General features: G+C 39.6%; 1 protein-coding gene across 1 annotated transcript in view; it reads left to right on the forward strand.

Moving 5' to 3' along the window:
* mical1 (microtubule associated monooxygenase, calponin and LIM domain containing 1) overlaps nt 1–23,067 on the forward strand; it is a 30,235-nt gene extending 7,168 nt beyond the window's left edge. The window contains exons 8-23 of the mRNA XM_084720381.1: nt 487–602; nt 2,377–2,503; nt 4,016–4,094; nt 4,328–4,475; nt 5,700–5,890; nt 6,953–7,059; nt 7,315–7,371; nt 8,206–8,479; nt 11,897–11,964; nt 13,853–14,666; nt 15,859–15,974; nt 16,058–16,171; nt 17,498–17,591; nt 18,447–18,540; nt 18,815–18,888; nt 21,721–23,067. Coding sequence (XP_084576507.1) covers nt 487–602; nt 2,377–2,503; nt 4,016–4,094; nt 4,328–4,475; nt 5,700–5,890; nt 6,953–7,059; nt 7,315–7,371; nt 8,206–8,479; nt 11,897–11,964; nt 13,853–14,666; nt 15,859–15,974; nt 16,058–16,171; nt 17,498–17,591; nt 18,447–18,540; nt 18,815–18,888; nt 21,721–21,914 — 2,667 coding nt within the window. The 3' untranslated portion in view covers nt 21,915–23,067. The remainder of the gene's footprint in view (nt 1–486; nt 603–2,376; nt 2,504–4,015; nt 4,095–4,327; nt 4,476–5,699; nt 5,891–6,952; nt 7,060–7,314; nt 7,372–8,205; nt 8,480–11,896; nt 11,965–13,852; nt 14,667–15,858; nt 15,975–16,057; nt 16,172–17,497; nt 17,592–18,446; nt 18,541–18,814; nt 18,889–21,720) is intronic.
* The last annotated feature ends 1,901 nt before the right edge of the window (nt 23,068–24,968 follow it).

Genomic DNA, 24,968 nt, shown 5'->3' on the forward strand with positions numbered 1-24,968 from the left:
GGAATGCATCCATGGTAAATATTTTGCCTGTTTAACATTGTGATTGTGAGCATGCTAGCATGCTGACACTGGCATTTAGCTTGAAGCACCTCAGTGTGGAGTCTCACAGACCTGCTTGGTCTTGTTTTGATAAATAAATCACATGTTAAGTGTTCAGTATTTTATAGTAGATTATAATTTGTTGAATATCAGTGTGTTAGCACTGTCTCTGTGAGCATGTGTACATTCTGATGTTAGCATTTAGCTTAAAGCACCATATGGCGTGACTGTGGACTCTAACTTTTGTGTACATAAAGATGATGACTGATAAGCTCTTGTGTAAAGTTTGAAAAACTGGGCGGTTGTTTTTTCTTCTCTGTACCCTGAGTCTTAGTAAGTGTCATTGTTCTTTGTGTGATAATCACTCACTGTTTGAGATGTGTCTGCTCCACTTATCTTTAATTGTGAGATTACTTTAATGAGCTACTTATGTGCTTTTCTCTGCAGCCTTTCTGGCCTCTGGGTACAGGCATCGCCCGTGGGTTTCTAGCTGCTTTCGACACAGCGTGGATGGTGAGGAGCTGGGGCATGGGGGTCCCACATCTGAAGGTCCTGGCTGAGCGGTGAGGCTTCACAACAGCAGCACACGATGCAGACAATCACATTTCATCTTTGCATCATGACCATTATCATGCAAAACAAACCAGAGTTCATGATGCCACTGCTTCCTGTTGTTTCACTTCCTGCCGTGTTTCTCACCACCTGCATCACTGACTGTTGATTCGATGACATGGTGAAGTGGAACAGCCACCACACCCACAGCCTGTTCACCCATATCACCAGACTATAGAGCAGCTTATTTCCTCAGACTCCTCCTCAATTCATCTTCCACAGTCTACCATAACAACATTTTATTTTTATGACTTATTATTTATTCATCCGTTTATATGTTTCTTTATTTTGTCTACAACTAGCATTTTGCTCTTAAACCCTGTCTTGTAGAATGATAAATAAATTAACCCCTTATCTTGTACTTTTCAGACAGAGGATGTGTTCTGTTTCCCAGACACACAGTGAAAACCACAGCTACTACAGTTTTAGTATGAAATTTGGTTTTAGAGAAACTAAAATAAGGTTTTAAAAGTTTAGAAAAAGCAAATATTTGGTGCCAAAATTCATTATCATGCCTGTGGATCTCCTCATCAGGAACACCTCACATCCTGGGATAATTAGTATGATGATAGTTATAGTCAAAGTTGTTTTGATTGCATAGATTTGATTGCATATTTCAGCATGATTCCTTGATGTGACAGGAATAAAAGAGTTAGGCTTCTGGTGTCTGACTGAAGTCACTGTTTTGTAGATAAAATGCGCCAATGGTGAGATGCTGATATTTAGAAGACGAGACTTTCATGAAAAGTCACTAAGAAGCCTTCTATTGTAGTGAGTCTCATGAGATTACAAAATAAAGTCTCGAGAACCTCTCCAGTTATTTTTAACCACATTAACTACATTAACTTTTTTCACAAAGTTCAAAATAAGAGGGTGTACCAGCAGCTTAATTTAATACCAAATGATGCCAAAAAATTGTTTACAGCAATTATTTTGAGCGGTTCTGTTTCTGTGAAAGGGACAGTACATATTTTTCCTCTTACTGGTAGTGCCGTTTTATCCATCTAGATTGTTTTGGTTTGAGTTGCAGAGTTTAGAAAATATCAGGCGTAAAGATGTCTGCCTTCTTTCAGATATAATGGGACTAAATTACACTGGCTTGTGGTGCTCAAAGCACCAAAAATACTTTAAAAAACTCAACAGCAATCTCAAATCATCACCTGGTCACTCAAGATAACCCGCAGACCTTGTTGCAAGCAGTTTCGTTTAGGAACTACTTTTCTGCAGTAGAATGTACTGGAACTACATTCTTTCTTCTAGAAAGAATGTATGTGGCTTAGCTTGATTAACCTGCTGATGATTTGTGGAAAGACAGACTGGTGTGGATTTTTTTAATCATTTTTTTTGGCATTTTGAGCACCATGAGCCGAGTGCTATCTAGTTCCATTATTAGTATTAGGAAGAGAAGGCAGAAATATCTACGGCTGATGTGTCCTGAACACAGCAACTCACACCAAAAACAATCTAGATGGATAAAAAGCACCACAGGGAAGAGGAAGTATGTTTTATTGATTTTGGGGTGAACTGTCGCTTTAAGTGAAAATTGTGTGTGGTTGAGGAATAATTAAACCCAGTGCCGTCATCACACTCTTTCTTTATTTGTGTCAGTTTTGTTTTACATTTCAGTGAAACTGTGTGTCTTCATGTATTGATTGACGTGTGGTTTTGGGTTGTGCTCGGCTCTAAATGACTCAGTTTTATTGTCATTTCTTCACAAATGCACAGAGAAAGCATCTACCAGGTCCTGTCTCAGACCACACCAGAAAACACCAGCAAAAACTACGCTGGTTACAGCATCGACCCCAAAACACGGTACACGAGTGTGAACTTGTCCTCCATCCACAGCAACCAGGTCAGCACTGTTATCCTTTATTTACCCAACACAGATTTGAGTCAGGGTCACTTTAATCATCTTGGAGGTTATTCAAAGCTGCAGATTAGTAGACAGAGTCTTATAAACGTAAAGCAATGCTTACAAAATAGACTTTAAACAAATATTTGCCTGAGTTTAATGTGAAGCTGCTCCATTGCTGTTTTTTTAAGTATTAGGTGTTTTATATATTTGCTGTAAGCAAAGTAAAACTGCTAATGTTCTTCACTCTCTCTGGGCTGAGACAGTAGATTTCTATGCAAAGTATAATTATTATAAGTTCACAAGGCTTACAGTAAATAACAAAATGTGTTATCTTTGTATGATTTAAAAATCCTGCTGTGCTCCTGTTAAAGGGATAGTTTGTTTTTTCTTTTGAAATGGGGTTGTGTGAGGTACTTATCCATAGTCAGTGTATTGCTTGCAGCAGATGGCGGTGGGCACGCCCCCGGTTTGCAGAAGCAAACAGGAGCACTGGCGTGGAATCTAAACAGTGTACACTGCAATATAAGCTTAAGTGTACACTATATTCAGAATATTTTCACCACTTTACCTTGCCATAAGACAGTCATTTCTGAGAGAAAGTTGCCATTATATAAGCAAATTATTGCTTTCTCCAAACCAACCAAACTCCATAGGCAAAAACAGCAATTTTACCTTGCAGATCACAGAAGATGTTGGTCTACCGCTGCCTCAGTATTTTAGTTTATTCGTGTTATTGTGTGACTACAGTCATTCCGAACTATCCTATTAAAACACCAGAGTCACACAATAGTTGCACACAGTTGTAGCAGTCGACCAGCTACTCCTTTGTTCTGCAAGATAAAATCACTGATTTTGCCAGAGGAGTCTGGTGGCTTTGGAGAGAGCAAGATTTGGCTCACATGACGGCAATGTCGTGATGGAAAAGGCTGTCTGGAGGTAAAGAGGTGAAGATTTTCTAAATATACTACACACTTAGAATGATATTGATTTTTTTTTTTTAAACTAAAATATGTTTTGCTGCTGACCCTGTCTGCAGCAGTACATTGCTGAACTTCTGTGCCAATACTCCTGCTGCTTATCCAAACTGGGGTTTGGCCTACCGCCATCTACTGTAGCTAATACACTGACTATGGACAACCCTACTTAAAAAACAAAAACAAAAAAAACATTTGAAGTATCCATTTAGCAAAATAGATTTTACATTCTGGTGCAAAGAAAATAAATATTGTCCTGAGTTTAATGTGAAGCTTCTCCATAGCTGTTTTTCTTTTTTTAGGGTTAGGTGTTTTATGTATTTGTTGTCAGCAAAGTAAATCTGCTAATATTCTTCATTTTTGGGCCTTGACATTAGTTTTCCACACAAAGTATGATCATTGTCAGGTCTTGTGTGATGGTGTACAGAAAATAACATTGATTGCATGAAACAAATCCTGCTGTGTTCCTGTTGAAAGGTTAATTTAGTCTTTTATCTTTGACTTCATTAACAGACCTGCCTGTCATTTCATTCAGGTGCAGCACTTATATGATGTTGATAAATCCAACCCATCCAGCAAGAGACAGAAGAACAAGTTTCCTCACATGCGTCAAGGTCAGCTATTCTTCATTATACACCCACCTTAACTTATTCTTTCACTTTATATTCAGTGTGGAGCTCAGCAGGAAAACACTCTGTGGCTTTGTGGTATTGACACATCCAAAAAAAACCCATATTCACTCACACCATATTTACATATCAAAGACGGGCATTTTTTATGAGCGGAAAACCAAAAAAAGAGGTTGCGGAGGAGCATTGTTTGATGAATTGTCTGTTTGTCCACTCAGATTCAGTCAGTGGCTTTGAAGAGTTGTTGAAATGGTGCCAGAAGCACACGGCGGGTTATAAGAATGTGAACGTAAAAGATTTCACTCAGTCCTGGAGGTCCGGTCTGGCTCTGTGCGCTCTGATCCACCACTTCAGACCTCAGCTCATGTGAGTCGCTCTCCTGGTATTATCTTGGTTTTTAATCTGACAACACCGCTAATGAGACGCTGTAGGATGCTGTGTAATTATGTCGTGGTTTAATTGTCTTAATTTGACCCAGTTCTTTGAAAGAAAATTTGCACAAGGTATTTACATTAAACAAGGGCTGTACCAAATGTCTTTTCTGTTTTTTTTTACATACGAAGCTTCTGTTGAGGGCTGCAACTAACGATTATTTTCGTTGTCAATTAATCTGTTGTTTATTTTCTCCATTAATAGATTAGTTGCTTGGACAAAAAAATGTGAAAAATGTCGGTCAGTGTCTTCAAAAGCCCAAGGTGACGTCCTCAAATGTCTTATTTTGTCCACATCCCAAAGATATTTCAGTTTACTGTCACAGAAGAGTAAAGAAACCAGAAAATATTCACATTTAAGAACCTGAACCAAAGAATTCTTAAAGGATTACTCAAACTGATTAATCAATTATCAGCATAGTTGGTAATTAATTTAATAGTTGACAGCTAATCAGGTAATTGTTGTGACGCTGCTCTTTGTCTGAAAAAGTCCTCAGAACAAAATCAAAAAATTAAATTGTAATGAAGTGATTCGCTGGATTGAGATAATTTTTCCTTTTTTTAATCAAATCAGCTTTCTTCAACATGAACTTGACTTTTGGACTTTTCAGTGCTCTGAAGTTCTTGGAAATGTTTGGATCACATGAGTCAGAAACAATCCTGCACAGCAACCACTGGAATCTAAGTCTATAAATGGTGTAATGCTTATAATATTAGTGTATCCTAATCTTTATGTGCAGCTGTGGATGCATTTTTTAATTTATTTTTATAATATTTTGTGAGTAGCAAGAAGGAAACACAGCTCTTAATTTTGCTGTATAGCCCTGCTTGATTGCATGATCGCAGCCAATCAATACAGTGCATTCATTTCAAAGACGTGCATGTTACAGTTTCAGAAGGGCATGTTTCAAATTTTTAAAAATGTCTGAGTTTAAAAGGTGTGTCTCATATTTAAAAAGTCTGTGTTGCAGATAAAGTGCAAAAAAAAAACTTGAGTATTAACGTTATGAGCTTCAAACTATTTGGTACAGCCTTACATTTAACACATTTTATATATATATATATATATATATATATATATGTATATATATCATATCTGTGAAAAGACCCTCTATAGTTAATACTTTTTGGTAATCACAGCTTCCTTATTCCTCCACAGTGACATGTCCTCCCTGGATGAATCCAGCACTGTTCACAACAACCAACTGGCTTTTAGCATCTTGGAGAAGGAGCTGGGCATCCCACCTGTCATGTCTGCCACTGACTTGGCCAGCAGCGGGCAGATAGACAAGTTGTCCATGGTCCTCTACCTCACCCAGATCCAAAAGGCCTTTAATGTGCCAGCAAAAGGTAAAAGCTTGAGTGTGTTTCATTTGCAAAAGTAAAAGAAGATCAACCATGACTTAATTGAAAAGCCAAAGCATTACTTTGCAATGTATAATGTGTGTGTAATTCTTAATGCTATTTATATTCTAATAGATTTCTGAAGATAGCTATTGGTGGCAGCAGCCTCAATCTTACATAACCTGGTTGCTTAGACACTGCACAGCATTAGCATCACCTTAAAAGGGTCAGGTGTCCTCCCACTGAAATGTGTTTGCTGTTGGGAAGCGATCAAATCACTGCTGCTGTCTCTTTAAGAGCATGTTACCCAGAATTCATTTGGCTTAAGTGGCTAGTGCTGTGCTCAGAGCCTCTACTGGTTGTGCTGCTCTCCTGCACTGAGCCAGCCCAGCAGCAGCAGCAGCAGCAGCAGCAGGCAGAGCAAACAGTCACGGTGTGGAGCTGGCTTATCAGGGGGTCTGATGGGACTGGCGTCTGTTAAAGGGGATCTACTATTCCTGCGCTGAAGGAGGATTTTCTCCTGGCTGTCTGTAAGCAAAGGTATTTTTGACAGTCTTTGTAGCTTGAGGAGTTTGTGCAGCGTAAGATGTGAGCCCAGCGTTTGCAGGCGCTGAATGAGCCGGAGTGGGTGTGATATACGCTCTCTCTGTCTGTGATGCTGCTCTGCTTGGGATCCGCTGACTGATGTGCAGGCAGGAGGGAGCTGTCATTCTCCGGGTAACCTTATCTGAATGATGAAAGAGTGGGAGTGGTAGTCAGAGCCGGAGCTGAAGAGTTTTTATGCGGATTGACAAGTTAAATTCAGCTGCTGCTGCTGCTGTGACGCTACAGAAAATGCAAGTAAGAGGGATTATTTATGTTTCTGACAGAGTGTTCGACATAAAAGGATATTACCTCAAAAAGGTGCAGTCAGAATATTCTAACCAGCTGTAAGCAAACCTGCAAGTAGGCCAACAACAGATTTCAGGTGTGTTCAGGTTTGCAGCCTGGTGTAACAGTGAGATAAAGTGAATTCGATGTGTGTCCCTCTCTGACATTTTCCTTTCTTTGATTTTCTGCTGGCTACAGAACCTGCAGGCTCCCTGCCATCGTCCAAGCCTCTGACTCTCGCCCAGACACAGTCAGCTGTCTTTTTCCTGAACAAGCTGAAGCACAACTCTCTGCAAAGACGCAAGGTACGCCCACTGTGACTGGGGCTCACTGTTTACACAGCACCGAGAAGTGTTTGATAAAGATATTTTCAAACACGCTGGCTCGCTGGCTGGAGTTCACGTCTGGGCCTTTCGGTCTGTGACTCACATCTGATTTGTCTCTCGTTTCAAAGGACGTGGTTTCAAGTTATTCATTTAAATGGTTTGAATACTTGTCTGAATGTTCTCTGAATAATCAGGTCATATGATGGTTGGTGGTTTCTCTTATTTTCTCTGCAGGAAAAATTGGCATCTGAGAAACGAGCAAGAGAGACGAGAATGGAAGATGAGGACAGTGTGAGTTGTGTTCAACTAATCAAATTCTGCTTTGGAAGCTTTCTCGACTAATCAGGGGTGTGGAACTGGGTAGGGACGGCAGGGACATGTCCATAACAATATCCAAAGACGACTGAATTATCCTTAGCAATAATTTCTCTTGCCTGTCAGCATCTAATCAATATTTGGTGTCACTGTTTTCAGCATTATGACAAAGCACCTGTGCTAATTATAGATGCAAAGAAATGCATTTTCAAGTTTGAATGATTGCGTCTGTCCTCCAGTTTCTCTCACATTGGTTTGGTTCACTGCCTAATTATAGCCACAGATCTCTTTTAATGTCTAAATATTTAATATTCAAATTAAGAAACTAGCAATAAAACTAGTGAGCTGTTGAGACCATTCTTGAGAATTGGGACAAATCATGTCCTACTTATTAATACCAAAACACTGATTCCGACTTTTTGGTGAAAATTATTTCCTTAAGGATTTATATAAATGCAATTTATGAAATGTTTTGATTTTAATTTTTTTAATTTCTAAAGTTGCTCCAGACAAGAATTCAACTTCAAACAGATAAAAATGTGGTAAAAGCCTTCAAAATCTAAAACTAACAATACCTACTGATAACATATGTATAAAAATGTGCTATTGGCCCTTCAAAAACATGATTTAATTATGAAAAGGTTTAGCTAGACCCTAAGCCCTCCTGTCTCACTTCCTGTTTTTAAAAAAGGCAGGAATACTGCTCAAGCACTGGTAAACTTTCTATTTTTCAACAAATTAATTTTATGATATATGACTTTGCTAATCATATCACTGAATTTAACTCTGCTGTATGACCTTTTCCCACAGAAGGTGGTGTCTCCAGCGTCCCCTGAGCTCAGTCCTCCGCCTGCTCCTGCTCCTGCTCCTGCTCCTGCCCCTGAGCCTGAGCCTGAGCCTGAACCTGAACCTGCCGATGTTGTGCCGATGACAAACAGTGAGGAGTGCTACTTCTGTGGTCAGAGGGTTTACGTGCTGGAGCGCATCAGTGCTGAGGGCAAGTTCTTCCATCGGAGCTGCTTCACCTGCCATCAGTGCAGCATCACACTCAGACTGGGAGGATACACGTTTGACCAGAGCACAGGTGAGGACTCACCGTCTCCTTCATGAAATATTTTTTATTTTATTTAATCCTTCATTTAAACATGCAACTTCAAATATACATATAAAATTTAAGGCTGCACACTATGGTAGAAAAGTCATACTGCGATTATTTTGACTGAAACTGCAGTGCAATTAGTGGGAATCATCATTTTTATTATGGTTTTAATTGTTACTGAAAAAAACTTAAGTCATGATGTGACATTTGTTGGAGTCTGTTCCAAACAGACATGTTTTCTTTCATCTGGAGGACAAGATTTGTAGGGCAGGTCATCTCTGCAGCACTAAAGTGCCTCATTATAATGCTGTTTTCTTTCATTTTTTTCATTTTTTCAAATAAATTGCAGTTTAGTTCTGATTCTGCGATTTGGACATTGCTCTTGACCTCATTGCAGTTTTGATAATATTGCCATTAATTGTGCAGCCCTAATAAGTTTAAGAATAGACAGACACACGGATAATTTATAGGCACATTAAATATTTAAGAAAAGGCATTTGCAAGTGAGATAGCAAGTACATGAGCTCAGCCTTTTTAAAAATGCTCAAATGAAATAAAAGAATGTAACTTCATATTTTTTTGGAGCACATTTCATTTATGTGCAGCATAGTGTTTGAAAACATTTTGGCAAATTCAGTGTGAAGAAGAGGCACAGCTCATGTCAAAACGTCCTGTGAACTGATAATGTAAGTGCTATCTTTAAATGTAAACAAAGAGCAAAGGAAACAAGACCGTTTTTGCAGTAGAGCCTTATAAATAAACAACATACAGTGCTGCTCCTGTATCACCTGTGCTGCGAAGTGATATACGGGGTCAAGGGGCTTTAACATGGAGTGAGAAGCGTGCTTATCTACAATATCACCATAACAAAGAACAGACAGAAGTGTGGATTGTATAATTGTGTTTCGGCTAACAGAGGAGAAACATGAATTGTTTCTAAATCTAAATTTGACCTTTACTTTACCTGATAGGTTTTCCACGATGGCCTTAAAGTGAGACTTTGGCATCCAGCCCAAAGTCCAAAGTATTTATAACACTCGGCAGAATCAATTTCAGACTGGATATGAGGAAGACTCTGTCATTAGGGTTACTTCACAGGATGGAAAAGTATTGGATTAGCTTTTATTCACTTCCAGGTCTGGATAAGTAATTCTGAAATATGAAATTCAGAATTTCTAAACATTAATTGATCATACAACCAGAGTGTTTTTAGGGCTTTTGGAGCAGGCAGTCTGCACAGCTAAAATGTTTACCACTGTATGAGCGAGCTCGGGCCAGAGCGAGTTTGACGTTATCAAAGGCAAAGCTGGAAATATAATGTCCCTTTGGATCATGAGTGACTGGTGACCCATTTTATCTATATTTCACATTATATTCAACGCATAACAATCACAGCACAGAACAACTAATAAACTATACAGTTAACATGATAGAAAACACAATAACTGCAGGACATTTGAGCAATTTGCATGAATTTCAAGCAACAGTTTCCTCTCAAAGTTGCATCTTTTTTTTCCTGATATTTTAGGATTTAGTTTTTTTAGAATTCTCCGACTGTATTGTGTAATTTTAATTTTTAACAATCATTCATACTAAATGGGATTCTTTATTGAAAAATTCAGTGTTGTTCTTCCCTGACTTTTGGACCGTTGTTCTAATAACTCTCTGCAGGATGAGACTGTTGAGCAAGCAGTGAATGCTCTGTGAATATAGTTTGTGTTCAGATCTTCAGTGCCCTCATTTTGTGAGATTTTTTTTTAAGTTTATCTCTTAACTTATCATCTAAACTTTAACCATTTCAATTTGTTTTGCATCCCTTAAAATCAAGAAGACCTCACCACCTCCTGTGAAGCTTTAGCAGCCCTGAGTGGAAGTAGTTACTCTGTTTGGGAACCGCTGATTTATTCAACATGTTAAGGGAACATAATATGAGTGTAATTAGCGCTGGTTAGTTTACTTCCTCTTTGGGCAGAGATTTTTGACAGTGGATGAAACGAATGGCCAGAGTGCCTGGTTGGCTCTGGATTCCAAATGGGAAAAGAAAGCTAAATGTCTGAAAAATGCATGGAATTTTGAAAATTTGTAGGAACCATGGTGCAAAATACAGGGGCCCCTGACCCCCTGAGTGACACTGAAGACCCCCTGAAGCCACAGTTTGGGGGGATTTCTGAAAATAAAAAAAATGTCAGTTGTCAACAGCAGGGCTGGGTACCGAACTTCAATGCTTTTATGGCATCGATCAAATTGCTTCCATACTAATGCATGTTGGAAAATGCCTTGTCATTTGATACCAAATTTTAATACCTGAGGAATGAATCCCATCAGCGTCAGTGAGTCATAAAGCATGCATCATGCTTGACCCGAGCTCTAATAATGCTGATGATTGGCAGTCTAATGCTCCACTTCATAGAGGCATGCAGGAAAATCTCTACCTTACATCCTGAGACATGGATTGTTGTTTTGTTTTTTTTACCACCACGTCCTTGACCAGCTTCTTCCTTTAAAGTGGGTAATTGTACTGTAATGTAATTTTCTTTATGTTAAAATGGACTTGGTATGGTATCATTCAGGGGCTGGTATTGAAGTTAGGGTATTGGTATCAGTATGAGTATTGAAAATTTTGGAACAAAAGCCAGCCCTAGTCACTTGCATTTGTCACTGAAATATCTTTTAAAAGCCCAGTATTCATTATTAAAACTGCAAAACATTTCTTCACAAATATGAACACAGAAAAATATCATAATGTTCTCTCTTTTATTGCAATTAAATACCCGGTTGTTTCTGGTAAGGCTGTCCTCCATGGGGGGCACTGCTCCAAAATAGAAACCGTTAACCAGTGCAACCTGAAAAGAGAGCATTAAGAGAGTAGGAGGGACCCCCCCCCCTCCTCTCCCAAGTGCTACTGGGTATTTTGCACACTGGTAGGAACCCTGTTTTATGTTTACAGTAGCTAATGTTCACTAATGCACTAACACTCATTCAAAATGTTGAGTTTTCTATGTGCTGGGTATAATGCTGCTGTCTTTTTGTTATCCTCTTTTAGCAGCCTCTTGTTTGATAATCTAGCAGTCCTCGATTGAAGCTCTTGATTCTGTGTTGTTGAATATAAATCACTTGTATTTCAGGTTTCAACAGCTATTGCACCTGTGGTCTAATGTGTTCTCTTAAAGCCTCTCAGAGATCCGGTTTTGCTACAATAAGCGAAGCAACACTTATTTATTTATTAATTTGTGGGATTAATAATTTGCAGGGAGACCCTTTTAAAAGGGGGTTCCACTTAGACCGAAAGGAGATTAATCATTTAAGAGAACAGCAGGGTTTTTCTTCTTGAGCACGTCAATGTTCACTCGTCCCTGACTTTTCAACTCCTTTTATTGTTTCTTATGTGTGATGTCCCCTCAGGGAGGTTTTACTGTGAGCTGCACTCCGAGGAGCTGGAGCTGGCAAACGGGGCTGAACCGTCTTGTAAGGTGGGTCACTGAGCAGAACAGATGTGAACCGTTCTGTGGCTCGCTGCTCCAGACTCCACGTTGAGCCTTTGAGTTCGTAATGTTCGTGTTACACAATCTTCTGTTGCATGATGCATCATCCTTTTGGTGCCTGGTCCAATGTCATCAGCCTGCAGGGCGGACGATCTCGCAGCATTTACGCTCAACTAGAGAAAATGTTTGTGTCTAAGCAGATGTGGTCTGTGGACCGAAACACTTAAAAGGAGAAATATGTAATATATTTACTATACTAAATAATAAAATGACCATGATATGTCATCAGAGATTAAGGAATCATGCTAAATTGCAATAATTGATTCTCCAACAACAAGGCTACAGCCAGTCTGTTTTTATTTGTTTGTTTCATGTTTATCAGACCGGCTTTACACGGTGAAACTTTCAACTATTTGCAGGTTGCAAATGAAACATAATTTCCAACTAACGTGACAGTTAAATGAAGCAAAATAGTCAAAGTCTCATGAAACAATGTAACAGTTAATTTCACATCTACATTTTCATCTTTGCATCTTATTTTCATATGGTTTTGGACGTGTTGTATTGGTGTTTCTTCTGGCGCTGGCTGGCTACTTTGTTTTTAATAACGGCTGACCCAGAGAACAGGAAGAGACCTCTGAGTGCTTTAATGCTTATTGATGTGCTGGAGGAAAAAAACATGACCTCCTTGTTACTCAAAGGAAAGACCGATGAATCATTTTACACTCCACTCAAAGAGTTTGATCCAATGAGCCTCCTTTGATTCAATGAAAATAAATAAATAAAAAGCTCTCTGTTTCTACATTCTGACAGTAGTATTACTCTGTAGCTTGATATGTGACTGTGTTTTAAATAACAGCTCTGATTCTCATCAAAACTTTATATTAAAGCATAGCTATCTCTAAACTAGCAGTAACAATAGTCACCTGCTAAACCGTTAAACAAACCTTTCCTGGCTCATTTGTTTACCAACTTGTATGCAGTTTATGAGGAGGATCTCCTTTTGAAAAGATCCAAAAGACCATCTTCTGTTATAGTTAATTCATTCATTTTGGTGATGAGCTGTTATCAAGTGGAAATCAGTCAGCTAAAATAAGTTGCAATGTGTCATGACCTGACACTTCATCAGCATTTTGATTGGCTGTCGCATGCAACTAGTTTCACAAAGTTGAGAGTTTTGCAGACTGTGGCTGCTAGCATGTTTGAAGTGTGCTGCAGAGAGCTTTACACCATGCAACTCAACTGCAACTTGAGATTCAACCAACTAATGTTGCATGAAAGTTTCACCACGTAAAGCCAGCCTTGGAGTTCGAAATAATGCAGAATGTTTGCTAAATGAGTAAGTGTCTGTTTATGAGTCATAAGAAATCATTAACAATTTTTTGGAAGGAGTATTTGTTTATAACGGTTAAATTTAGCAACATTTTAATGGAGTCTGGCAGTCACAGAACTCAAACTCCAGAGTGTTTATTTTCAGAGCAGTGGGCTTTTGTTTTCGGGCTTAACTTTACATTGACAGTCGACAGTTATAGACAGCTGATTAACTTATAATGTAGGACTCATTGTTGCTTGTCATTGTCAAAATGTAAGTTTGCACTTATCTTGTGCTCATGAAGGTTCAGTTCCCCTGCAGCTTGCAGGGAAACTGCCTAAGCTTCAGTCTGGGGAGGAGGGACATGGGGAAACAACTCGCTTCAACCATAGAATGTATATTAAATAGGAATTCAACCTATTTAATATACCGTCTGTGCCTCCAACTTCCTATTTGGACTGCAGTAGTCTTTTTTAAATGCCAGAGTCTTACATAATTCTCCTTTAAACAAGGATTTCTATCTTTGCATTTTCATTTTTTATCAATGCCATTTCTATTTTTCAGGATAGCGAAGGAAATCTCAAGGGAACAAATGAAGAGAACGGGGTTTCCAGTGATGAGTACACGCTGTCTCCATCAGACGAGGAGTATGAGCACACTCTGGACTGTGGTCCCTCTGCTCACACACATAAACCTGAGGGACAGAACCACCATATACTTGAATCCAAAGAAGAAGAACCACATATATCAAAAACACCCACAGAGACTCCATCAAAAACTGAGGTAGCAGCACCTGCCGAGGAGGAGACTGAGGAGCTTCTTCCCAAAGTGCCCTATCCTGTCCCTAAGCCCCGCTTTTCTCGGCAGACCACGCCCAGCCCTCAGCCCTCCCCTCCGAAAGCAAAACCTCGCACAGTCCACCTTTTTAACCCCTCAACTCCAGAAAAATCCTCGTCTCCAACCCCGACTAAAGAGGTCTCCAAGGAAGGGCCAGACTCCCGTCCGAAGCAGTCGCTCCGAAAGCTGCAGCTCACCGATGAGGAGAAAACCCAGCTGGTGAATCTTCAGAGCTTCAGTGCCGACTCGGACTCGGAGACGCCCGGTGGATCCTCCTCCTGCTCCTCTTCCTCTGCGACTGCAGGAGGTCCAAGCCCTCCAAAACCAGAGGGCCTGGACGGGCAGGAAGAGGAGGGCTACTGGAGCGGGAGCACCGCCAGTCACATCCGGGAGAAGAGGAATCGACGCTGCTTCAGGAGGAAAGAGATGCCGAGCGGGCAGACCAGAGTACGATCCAAGTTTTCCCCCTGGAACCTCTCGTCCCCGAGGATCAGCAGAGACACTCGGCTCAGCGTCCACATCAATCAACCAGGGAGAGTGGGTGAGTCGAGAACTCGTCTCCTCTTTCAGCTTTGTCGGAGGAAAATGATGGCAGGGAAAAAGAAAACTTTTGTCATGGTGTTTTTGAGATTCAAGGTTCCTACGCAGAAAGGAAGAGTGTGAGATGATTAATTGAGTAACTTCCAAGTCTGGATAAGTATGAAAAAAGATGTGTTTTTCCATTCTACTGCCCCTATTATGTTTTCTGAAATATAAAATTCAGAATTTCTAAAAAGAAATCAATCATACAAGTCTCTTCAGTCTTTGAATTGCATATATACTGCATTACAAACAACCAAATTTTAAGTTTGTCTGAACATTTATGAGTGATGCAGTGATGTAATTATCAGAAAAGTAAACAGATCTTTCCTGCATAAAGAAACCAAGCCTTCATTTCTGCATTCATTGTTGTTTCTATGGACACAGTGAATCAACAAGGCTACACAGACGCTATAAAATAAAATAAAATAACTTTTTTCAACTCATTTCCAGTTGGTCTTCATAAAAGAGACACATATGGAAGGGCTGGTAATATCTGCCAGTATGATACTATATCAATACCAGAAATCTTTTTCTCTCTATTATCATTATTATTATTTTATCATTATTATTATTATTATTATTATCATTATTTTTATTTTTAAAAAGTTTGGGAACCACTGTTTTAGTCTATATTATATTCCTTTTCCCAAAGAAAGGTCACAAAATGTTTTGTTTTATGCCATCAATAATCCATAAATAAATCCATTTAGATGAGTGAGGTGGCTAGTACATTTCCTCACTCCAGCTGCAATTTCTAACAGGGATTTTAGACCTGTATTCCCTATGATTCATGTCAATGTGGAGTTGCTATGGAAACTATGGGAATCTTTGCACATAAATTTCAATTAATAACAACGTAGGACTTTGACACTGGATTTTTTTTGTAGATCTGTGACATTAGTCTGATATCCAATAATTGAAATATGTCAATATCAGCCCCAGATACGACTGATTGATACTATTGATCATCTATATTATAAAAATGTAGCTGTTTGTACTCAAATGTCAAATATGGTCTGAAAAATCTACAGAGAAATCTGCAAAAGAAGGGAAATTTAAAATGGGTGAAGTGTGTGGAAATGCTGGATGTTCTTTGGTCTGGATTTATGCTTAAGACTTCTAACAACATCTTTCTTGCGTTTTTGCCACAGAAACAACATTCTCACACGTTCACAGTGCCTCTGAAGAGGGCGTCGACGGAGACGACGACGACGACGATGATGATGATATGTTTGGGCAAGATGACATTGACTTATTTGATGAGAAAGTAAGGAGAGGAGCAGGATGTTTTCGTTTTGCTGCTGCATTTTAAGCATCAGCGCACTGACAGTTCTGACACCTTGTCTCTAGTTTCAGACGTTGCCGTCGGACCCTGCTGAGGCCGAGAAGCTGGAGCTGATGAAGATGAGGACGCTGGAGCGGCGAGCCAAGACGAGCGAATTACAGCGACTGCGCAAAGCCCAAGTCAGTGTCTCTCTCATGCTCATAGCTCATCTATGTTTTATTGATCTGTGGCTTCTCTAACTTCACTCAGTGAGGCAATAAACTTCATTGTGCTTGTACTTGCTCATAAATTTTTCAACGCATTGAGCAGAAGTGTAGCAATTTCTTCTTTTTTTCAGAATGGTTGTATGTTGAAGTCCTTAATATTTCTTTCTTTGTTAATTTGGCGACACCTGTGGTCAGCGGTGGTAACAGCAAGCGTGGTTTAATATTACAGATCCAAGCAAACACTGCTTGAGCAGCTGCCTCGTCAGAAATACAACAGAAGAGCAACTGTTGTTTCTGTTTACGGTGCAAAAACAAGTTGTTTTAATAAACAAGTTAGTCAATAATCTGTGTTCCACCATCACACTATGAGAAACCGTGGTCTGATTTTCCTCTGCATGCTGTGCAGGTAGTTTTCCACAGCAGCTGAGGATTTAGAAGTGTGCAGCCTGTCTAACAGCTCGCTGCTTTCTCTCATCTCATTACTCACTGTAATATTTAAAATTACGACCATGTCTTGTTTTGCAGGCACATTTTTTGATGAATGATTGCACCCACTGAAAGCTTTTAATATGAAGCTGCAGCAGTGGGAAATGTTTAGTCGGCATTAGAAGCAACTTAAAGGACCAGTGTGTAGGCTTTAGTGGCATCTAGTGGTGAGCTTGCAAATTGCAAACACCTTGTCTCACCCTCCCCTTCCGAGCGTGTAGAGCCAGTGTTTGGTTTGTCTGTTCTGGCCTACTGTAGAAACATGGTGACACAACATGGTAGCCTCTGTGGAAGAGGACCTCTGCCCTCTGTAGTTATAAATTTTTCATTCTGAGGCAACAAAAACACAATAATTCTTATTTTCAGGAGATAAAACACTAATGAAAACATAATGTGATGATATGAACAGTGAACACTGAGGCTGACATCAATGAGATAAAATTAAAAACAGGTGTCATGGTTTCACATACACGCATTTCCTATGAATTCCTTGTGCTTAGTTTGAATCTGGTGTGAAAACTATCAATAATTTATTAGGGAATGTCAATATATCAAATGGTTATTTCAGAAAAATATGAAAAAAATATGTCACTCAAGTGTCCCAAACCTGGCAAAATATTGAGAAAAATAAGAAAATACAGGCAGAGGGCTGCAGGGTCTCTGCAGATACAGACACCACCGAACACTTCTAGTTGAAAGGGATTATGTTTATATGAGTCTTTGCATTGTTTTATAAGAAAATGTTGCCTCGTATACCTTTAAAGAAGTTGGCTGAGTACCTTTCTTATTCTTTCTCGTTTCTGTGGTCCACAGTCCATCCAGAGGAGGCTGGAGGAGATTGAGGTGACCTTCAAGGATTTGGAGGATAAGGGTGTAGTGCTGGAGCGAACTCTGCGAGGAGAAGCTGGTAAGATCCTAACCGTTAACCACAGACCTGTGATTTTTCATTTCTAATATAATAAAATAGATATTTAATGAATAATGCCCTTATTTTTAATTTTCATGTTAAAGATGTTGGATTATATTAATATGTTTTTATTGCTGCAGTGTATATAAAGTTCTCACTGTATTTGTACTCTTTCTCATCTTGACTATATGTTGCTAAAATCTCACTTTATTCTTTTTTTTTTTTACATGTCACTTTTGTTTTGGCAATTTAAACACCTGTTTCCAGTGCCAGTGAAGCTCCTTTGAATATGATTTGGAATTTAATAATTAACAATCGTTTTAAACTAATTTTCACACAGATTTTACGCCCCCATGCAACCAAATGTTGCTGAGTTATGTGTCATAGCTTTCTCATTGAAGTCCTCTCTCTTCTGGTAGCAGAAACTGAAGAGAAAAATGGAGACAAAACATAAATGAGGAGCTGAGCTGCTGATTATATATAAAGTATAAAACTTGACTAGTGACTGCTCTAACAATGGTAAATAGACTTTGGTAAATTATAGGCAAACATCACATGTTTACTTAAACTGAACAATGTACAAAAACACTAAATACATGTATACTGATGGGGTTAAAATGTTTAACTTGGCTGTTTATTCTACAGTTCCACTGAACTGACAGGGAATAGCCTCCAGAAATCTTTAGACACACTCAATCACATGGATGCTGTGTCACACATTAAACATTAATCTTGTTCCACAACACTGTATCTGGAATTTCCATACAAACCTGCCTTCCTCTTTCCTTTAAAACTTAAACAAACAAACACAGTATGACACACAGACGCCCACACACTGTGTTTTTCCACTTCCAGGCAGCAGCGGCTCTCCTGACATGATCGAGCAGTGGATCCAACTCGTCCACGAGAAGAACGCGCTGGTTTCCGAGGAGTCTGACCTCATGGTGGCGTAAGTGTACCTCTCCGTTGGCTCTCTTATGAATTCAAACGGCGATGCACAGTAAGAGCCTGTGGAGCTTCGGTGGGAATACAACGGAGCTTTTGTGCGGAGTCGAAGTGACACAGAAAGTCCACAACAGCAGACTTCCACCTCAGAACACTGTGGTTATTGTTTGCTCTCACCAGGGTAGCAACCAATCAACCGTCCGGCCTGATGATGACCTGCAGCCGTATTGTGGGATGAAATGTTGACGTGACTCAGCTGATGTTTGTTTCTCTCTCAGGTCTCGACAGCTGGAGCTCGAAGACAAGCAGAGCACGCTGGAGTTGGAGCTCAGGAAATGCATGGAGCTGAATGGTGTGTACTTTGGTGTGTGCATTTGTTGTTGTTGTTGAAGTTTCTTGAATGGTTCTTTTGATTTTGAAGCAGTCAGAAGAGACCAGCCCAACTTAGAAACAAGCATCAGTTGTGTTCTGTCAGGGATACTGAGACAATTATTGTGTGTTTCCACCTCAAATGAGAACATCAGCGCTTTTGCTTTCCTGCTCAATCCTGCAAACAGTCTGTGTGTTTTGTAATTTACCGTTGTCGTGGCCTGTTCTCTGAACTTATTTTAAACTGCGCCACCTGAACGGGGCTCAGCTTTGTGACTCACACATTAAACAGTGGAAATCACAACACTGTAGCTGCAGATTCTGTTGCCTGCATTTGGCTGATTTATTCTCACTTTAAACACAAAAAAAAGTCAAAGCATTTCCGAGTTTCTCGTGAAGTAAAACACGATACTGACACCCTGCACACATTTCCCTACATGTTCGCAACCCAGACTCAGTTCCACCTCATCATCATCAATACCCAAAAATAACTGTCCAAAATATAAACATCAATTCATGAGTCAAAAGAAAATATTTACAACATCTCAATAAATTAGTAAATTGTGAGATTAATTTGTAATCAACACCAAGAAAGGCTTTGTAACCATATTGGCCCTGATATAAGATTTGTTTATGGAAAGGTTTTCAAAAAAGTGGTTGATATTACATTCAAGGACTAAACATTAATGATCAAATTATCACAGAAAGAAGATTACTTTTAATTTGCTCAAAGAACTGATCTCAGTGCAGCCAGCAAAGACAGAAAGAACAATTAAAGTGACCATCAGTGCTTTCAAATTACATATGGAAATATGACAATTGTTTTAAGACGGAAATGGAAAAAAATGTGTCTGTCTTTTTAAAAAGACCCAGTTTAACCTACAGGAGTCTCTGAAGGCTCATTTAAGGGGTTTTGCAACCGTAGAGGAAATAAATTCCTGACACGTAAAAACAAGTATCTCTGGGAAACTTTCCCAACAGGACTAGTCCGAAAATGAAAAGTCTTTTTGCCAAAGAAAGGGGTGTAATAAAAAGCGACTTGTCATATATTTGGGCCAATACAAGTCGTATCTCCTCACTCCTGGAGGGGAGACAGGACAGAGTTGTCTTACAGGATTAAATTTATACTCAGTACATATGTTTAATGTACATCTGTGTTGTGTTAGTGGGTGAATTTCACTGTTAATGTCAACCTGCAGTTTTCTTTTGGCGGGAGTGGAAACAATTTAACAGAATACTGACATATATGACCTATTTATGTTACAGATTATTATGTAAAGTTGATATGGTGAACTTGTTATCAAACGGCTAATTGACACATCTAGCAGTTACAGAGCAACATTATTATTCATTTGGAGTCTGGATTTGGCCACCTGGTGAATGTCCAAGGGAAAAATCAGGCTGTTTAGCTGCTAAACGCTCCACTGTGTGCACCAGCTCATCTCTAACTGTGTCTGTCTGCTGTCTGGTTTAGAGAAGGTAGTGTACACTGTGTTCTAGGGCTGTTTGGCTGAAAGCTGCGTCCTGCTGCAGCTGAAAACAGAGCTGTGACAGCAGTGACAGCAACCAAAACAGTAAAAGCAGAGCGACGCACAGGTCCGGTTTCACAAAATCGCACCAGCCTGCACCAATAACCGAGTACTGGAATCGTCCTGACCCGCCCCGACCTATTAATGCAAGTCGTGCGACCCAACCCGTTGTTAAACGCGCTACACAGTCACTCGCTTGTGTTTTTGGAAAAGTGTCTGACAATTGGCGCAGCACTTGTCCTTCTGCCTTCTGCAGCTGTCGATGTGTTTCCTCAGACACAATGCGCCTAGCTAATAACTTTTTGGCAATTTTTACAAGCAGCAAAGCCACTGACAGTGTTATTCTTGCAGTCTCTGATCACAACAAAATGTCTAACTTGGCCCTCAACATTGTTTTGTCCACAATTTTGTATTTGTATCCACTAGCTATTTTTGCCTTTATGACATTCATTTTGATCTCATAGCTAGCAGCTACCCACATCCCTGTGCAAGTGATGTCCCATTTTTTTTTACCTGAGGGGTCAAAGGTTGTTTTGTAGACTTTCACAGTTAAAAAAACCTTGATGGCTGATTAATATTAGCTAATGTAGATGTTAAAGGCACAGTTCACGCCCCATAAAATACATATTTTTCCTCTTATCTTTAGTGCTACTTATCCATCTAGCTGGGTTATGAGTTATTGAGATATCAGTCGTAGAGATGTCTGCCTTTTCTCCAATATAATGGAACTAGATGACACTCACCAGCAACTTTGAGCACCACAGGCTGATTGTCATCTAGCTCTATTGTACTGGAGGGGACGCAGACATCTCTACAGCCGATATCTCCAAAACTAGACAAAGAGGAAAAATATGCACTTTTCATGTGAACCCGCCCTTAAAATATTGCAGTCAAAAACAACATATTTTGTTTCTTAGAATTTCTTACCTGCTCTGCACCCACAATTAGTTGTACCCTGCCTTACCCACTTTTTTTTACCCGTCGCGCAACTTTTTTGTGGGTTGTCTGGTGACCTAATGCAGGGCTGCACAGTAAAGTCGCAAAACAATAAGCTGAAACTCGCTATAAAGTGTCATAAAGGGATGATTGTTTGAGTTCATCGTTTTCACATTACCACATTATTATCACATCGTCATTGTTACATTTTATCATTTATAATGCAATGTTGATTATGGCCGCTTTAATCGCAGTGTAAAGGAAACTCAGGTTGTGGTGTGACAACCTCTGTACTTATTTATTATTGCTTTACACAGAGTTTAAAGTGTGCACATGTGTTTGTCTGGCAGACAAGACATCGGAGCAGCAGACAGAAGAGGAACGGATCCTCCAGCAGCTGATCGAGGTGGTGGATATGAGGGACTCCTTGGTGGCGTTTCTCGAGGAGAAGCGGCTGAAGGAGATCAGCGAGGAGCAGGAGGCCTTCTCCATCAGGGAGGCCAAGCGCCACTCGAAGGCAGGAGCTCAGGTCCACTGGGAATAAGGCTTTGACGCACACACATCCACTCGGCACAAACCTGCGTGCGCCGCGCAGCAGATGCCCTTAACGTCTGCCGTATGCAGAGACTTGCTGCTTTCAAACTCGGAAACTGAAACTTTTGAGAAGCCAAAGATGAGACTGAATCGAACTTGTTATAAAGAGTTCACGGAGGCTGAGTGAATATTAGTTTCAATCCGCCCCCTAGAGGGAGACATAAGCCTGGAGATGTGAGGCTTTGAGTCGACGCGTCCAGCGACTCCTCAGCCGCTGTGACGGCGGGGGTCACGGCAGCAGGGCCTCATGTGAGAAAGGACCTCCGGTGTCTGCTGCGCTATTTAACAACCACCACACAGCGGATGATCATTACCCAGCCTGGGACTTGGCCTGGTTTGGTGTCAGGAACATGTGACTCAAGTGCAAAGACTCAGCAGCATAAAATGACAGCGGTGGGGAACCTGCAGTAGCTGGAGCCTCAGAGATAGATCTAGGTTGAAAACACAGGATAGATGGTGAACTTTGAAAATACTTTGATGTTAATTTTACTTGTGACATCATGAAAGTGCTACTATACACAATGACATTATATACATATCATAATTATATGTTTAGTATTTGTATACTGATTAAATTCTAGAAATATGATGGATAAAAAATAGTTAAAATATTAGAATTATTAAATTCCGTTATTAATAGTATTCACGATTTCATTTTATTATCCAGTTTACTTTTCATTATTGAAATTTTATGAATTTTGTAGCACTGTTCACTATGTCCTTCCCTGACAGCATGTTGGATAGTTAATCTCAGGGGTCGACGGTTCGGTCCTCTCGGATCAGAGTTGTGGTTTTCACCGATGGCCTTCAACTGTCGGCTGCTCTTTGACTGATGGTGTATTATATGAACACAAGGGATTCGGGTGGTGAGCGAGAAACAGACTTAACGGACTGGTTCATCTATTTATAAATGCCGTCATCTATCATTTGCAGGTGTTCCTATTCATGCGCTGGCAGAAAAGCCCAAATTGAGACAAAAAAAAAAAAAGACCAGTTTGTTGTTAGTGAAAAGGAGGGAGCCTTATATACTCATTGTTCCTGCTGCCATTTTGTGCCACCTGGACGGCACTTCACAGTAATCAAATAAAGATCACGCACTTTGATGTTTTAGTTTTTGTGTTTTTGATAATACATTAAGGTTTTCAGCGGTTTAACTAATGCATGTCCACTCTGGTCAGGCTTTTTGTTTGTTACTGGACGTGGTGCCATAACCTTGGTCGTGCACATGCAGAACTGTAGTTATATAAAGGGTTTGACTGCTGTTCCAGCTTCTAACCTGTAGGGTGCACACTTGTCCCTTTAGATTGCCAGTAAACTCAGTGAGACAGCAACACTTGGGAAACTCCTCAGCTCACCAGAAGAGAAAGAAGTGTTCAGATCTTCTGTTTAAAATAAAAAGTAGCAATATGGGTTAAAAAAAAATCAAATAAAAGTAAAAATCTGCATTGAAAATGTTACTCAAAGGCCAAGTGTGTAAGATTTAAGGGGATTTATTGTCAGAATTGTCAGGAGTCTAACATTCATAAGTATGTTTTCATTATGTGTATGTCAGGGACACAAGCTTCATTTTAGAATTTGAAGGCTTTATTTAGCCAAATCAATCCATACATCAACAAAATCTTTAAAATGCATAAGCAAAGGGAAAGTATCAACAAAAATGTGACTCAGGGTCCTTTAACTAAATTGAGGGCAACAAAAAGTTTGAACTGAACAAACCTGACCTCCTGAATGACACAAAAAAAGGGGTATATATACACATGGGCTAGCCTACATAGAAAATTAAGGGGGGAAACCTTAACTTCATACCATTTAAAACCCAAAACAAACCCAACTACCAGTAAAGACCAAATATCTTCAACACTTACAAATAATTAATACCAATAACACCCAAAACCCCAAAGAAATGTCCACATGCTGCTTTGATTTAAGTCCCTGTAATTCAGAGCTCCCCTGCTCAGCCCTGGGAGTTGGCACCTTCCACTTCCTGTGCTCCAGGATAAAGGGCCACCTGAAGCGCCGCCTCCCCTTTTGACCAGCCATTTTTTAAGCAGCATGTGGAGAACAAAGGAAACAGGTATCAAACATCATTAGCAACTCAAAATCTCTGCAAAGAACAATGACCGCTAGATGTTAACCAAAATGCGTGCACTCAAATTGGAAACATAGTCATTAAATAAATCAAGGAAACCAATAAACATGTTTAACCAAAAACTAGTGTTTAGTGATTTATTTAAAATGAAAAGGAACATCACTAACACTTCATGGTGTTGATGGTTGATGGAATCGTCACAGTGTATAATCACCTGAATCAATATGTTTTTGTTACCTTAGAAAGAGTTGTGTTACAGGAAGTGCAGGTTGCTGTGATTCACTGTCATTTGAGGCTAAAAGGTTTTCCACTAAATACAAATACTCGACACTAGCCCTGCTTTCAAAAGGTTACTTAAATAAAAGTAAAAAAGTATTATCAGTAAAAGTACCTATTGAGCAGAATTCCACTGGCTCTAGATTTGGCCTTTTGCATTTTTTTCTCGTTCACTGTATGTTCTCCTACACACTTTTAATGGGGTGTGAGGCAAGATGGCAGTCTACAATCCTACAGACTGGTCTGTTAACCAGTAGAGTCCCATTGAGGTTAGGAATCTCTCTTTCTGGGGAGTCCAGTCCAAGACAGCAACATAAATAAAAAACAAGCACAAGACAGAAAGCACAAAAAGAGACGAAACATAACGATGAATAAACAAGTAAAAGAAACACACTTCAAAATGTGAAATTTCTTGGAATTAGCTACAAAAAGTTAGTTTTAACACTAAAATCTAGCAATGTCATATTGTAAAATGACTCCACTATAATTTAAAGTCCTGTTTTCAAACTGTTGTTTAAGTAAAAGTTTTATCAGTAAAATGCATTTTAAAAGTAAAAGTCATGAAGCAGAATTCCCTCGTACAGTGTTAGGTTGTTGCCTATATTGAATTTTGTTTCTGATGAATCAATGTTTAAGCAG

Source organism: Lutjanus erythropterus, chromosome 6, assembly GCF_056507025.1.
Source record: "Lutjanus erythropterus isolate fLutEry1 chromosome 6, fLutEry1.hap2, whole genome shotgun sequence".
NCBI lineage: Eukaryota > Metazoa > Chordata > Actinopteri > Lutjaniformes > Lutjanidae > Lutjanus > Lutjanus erythropterus.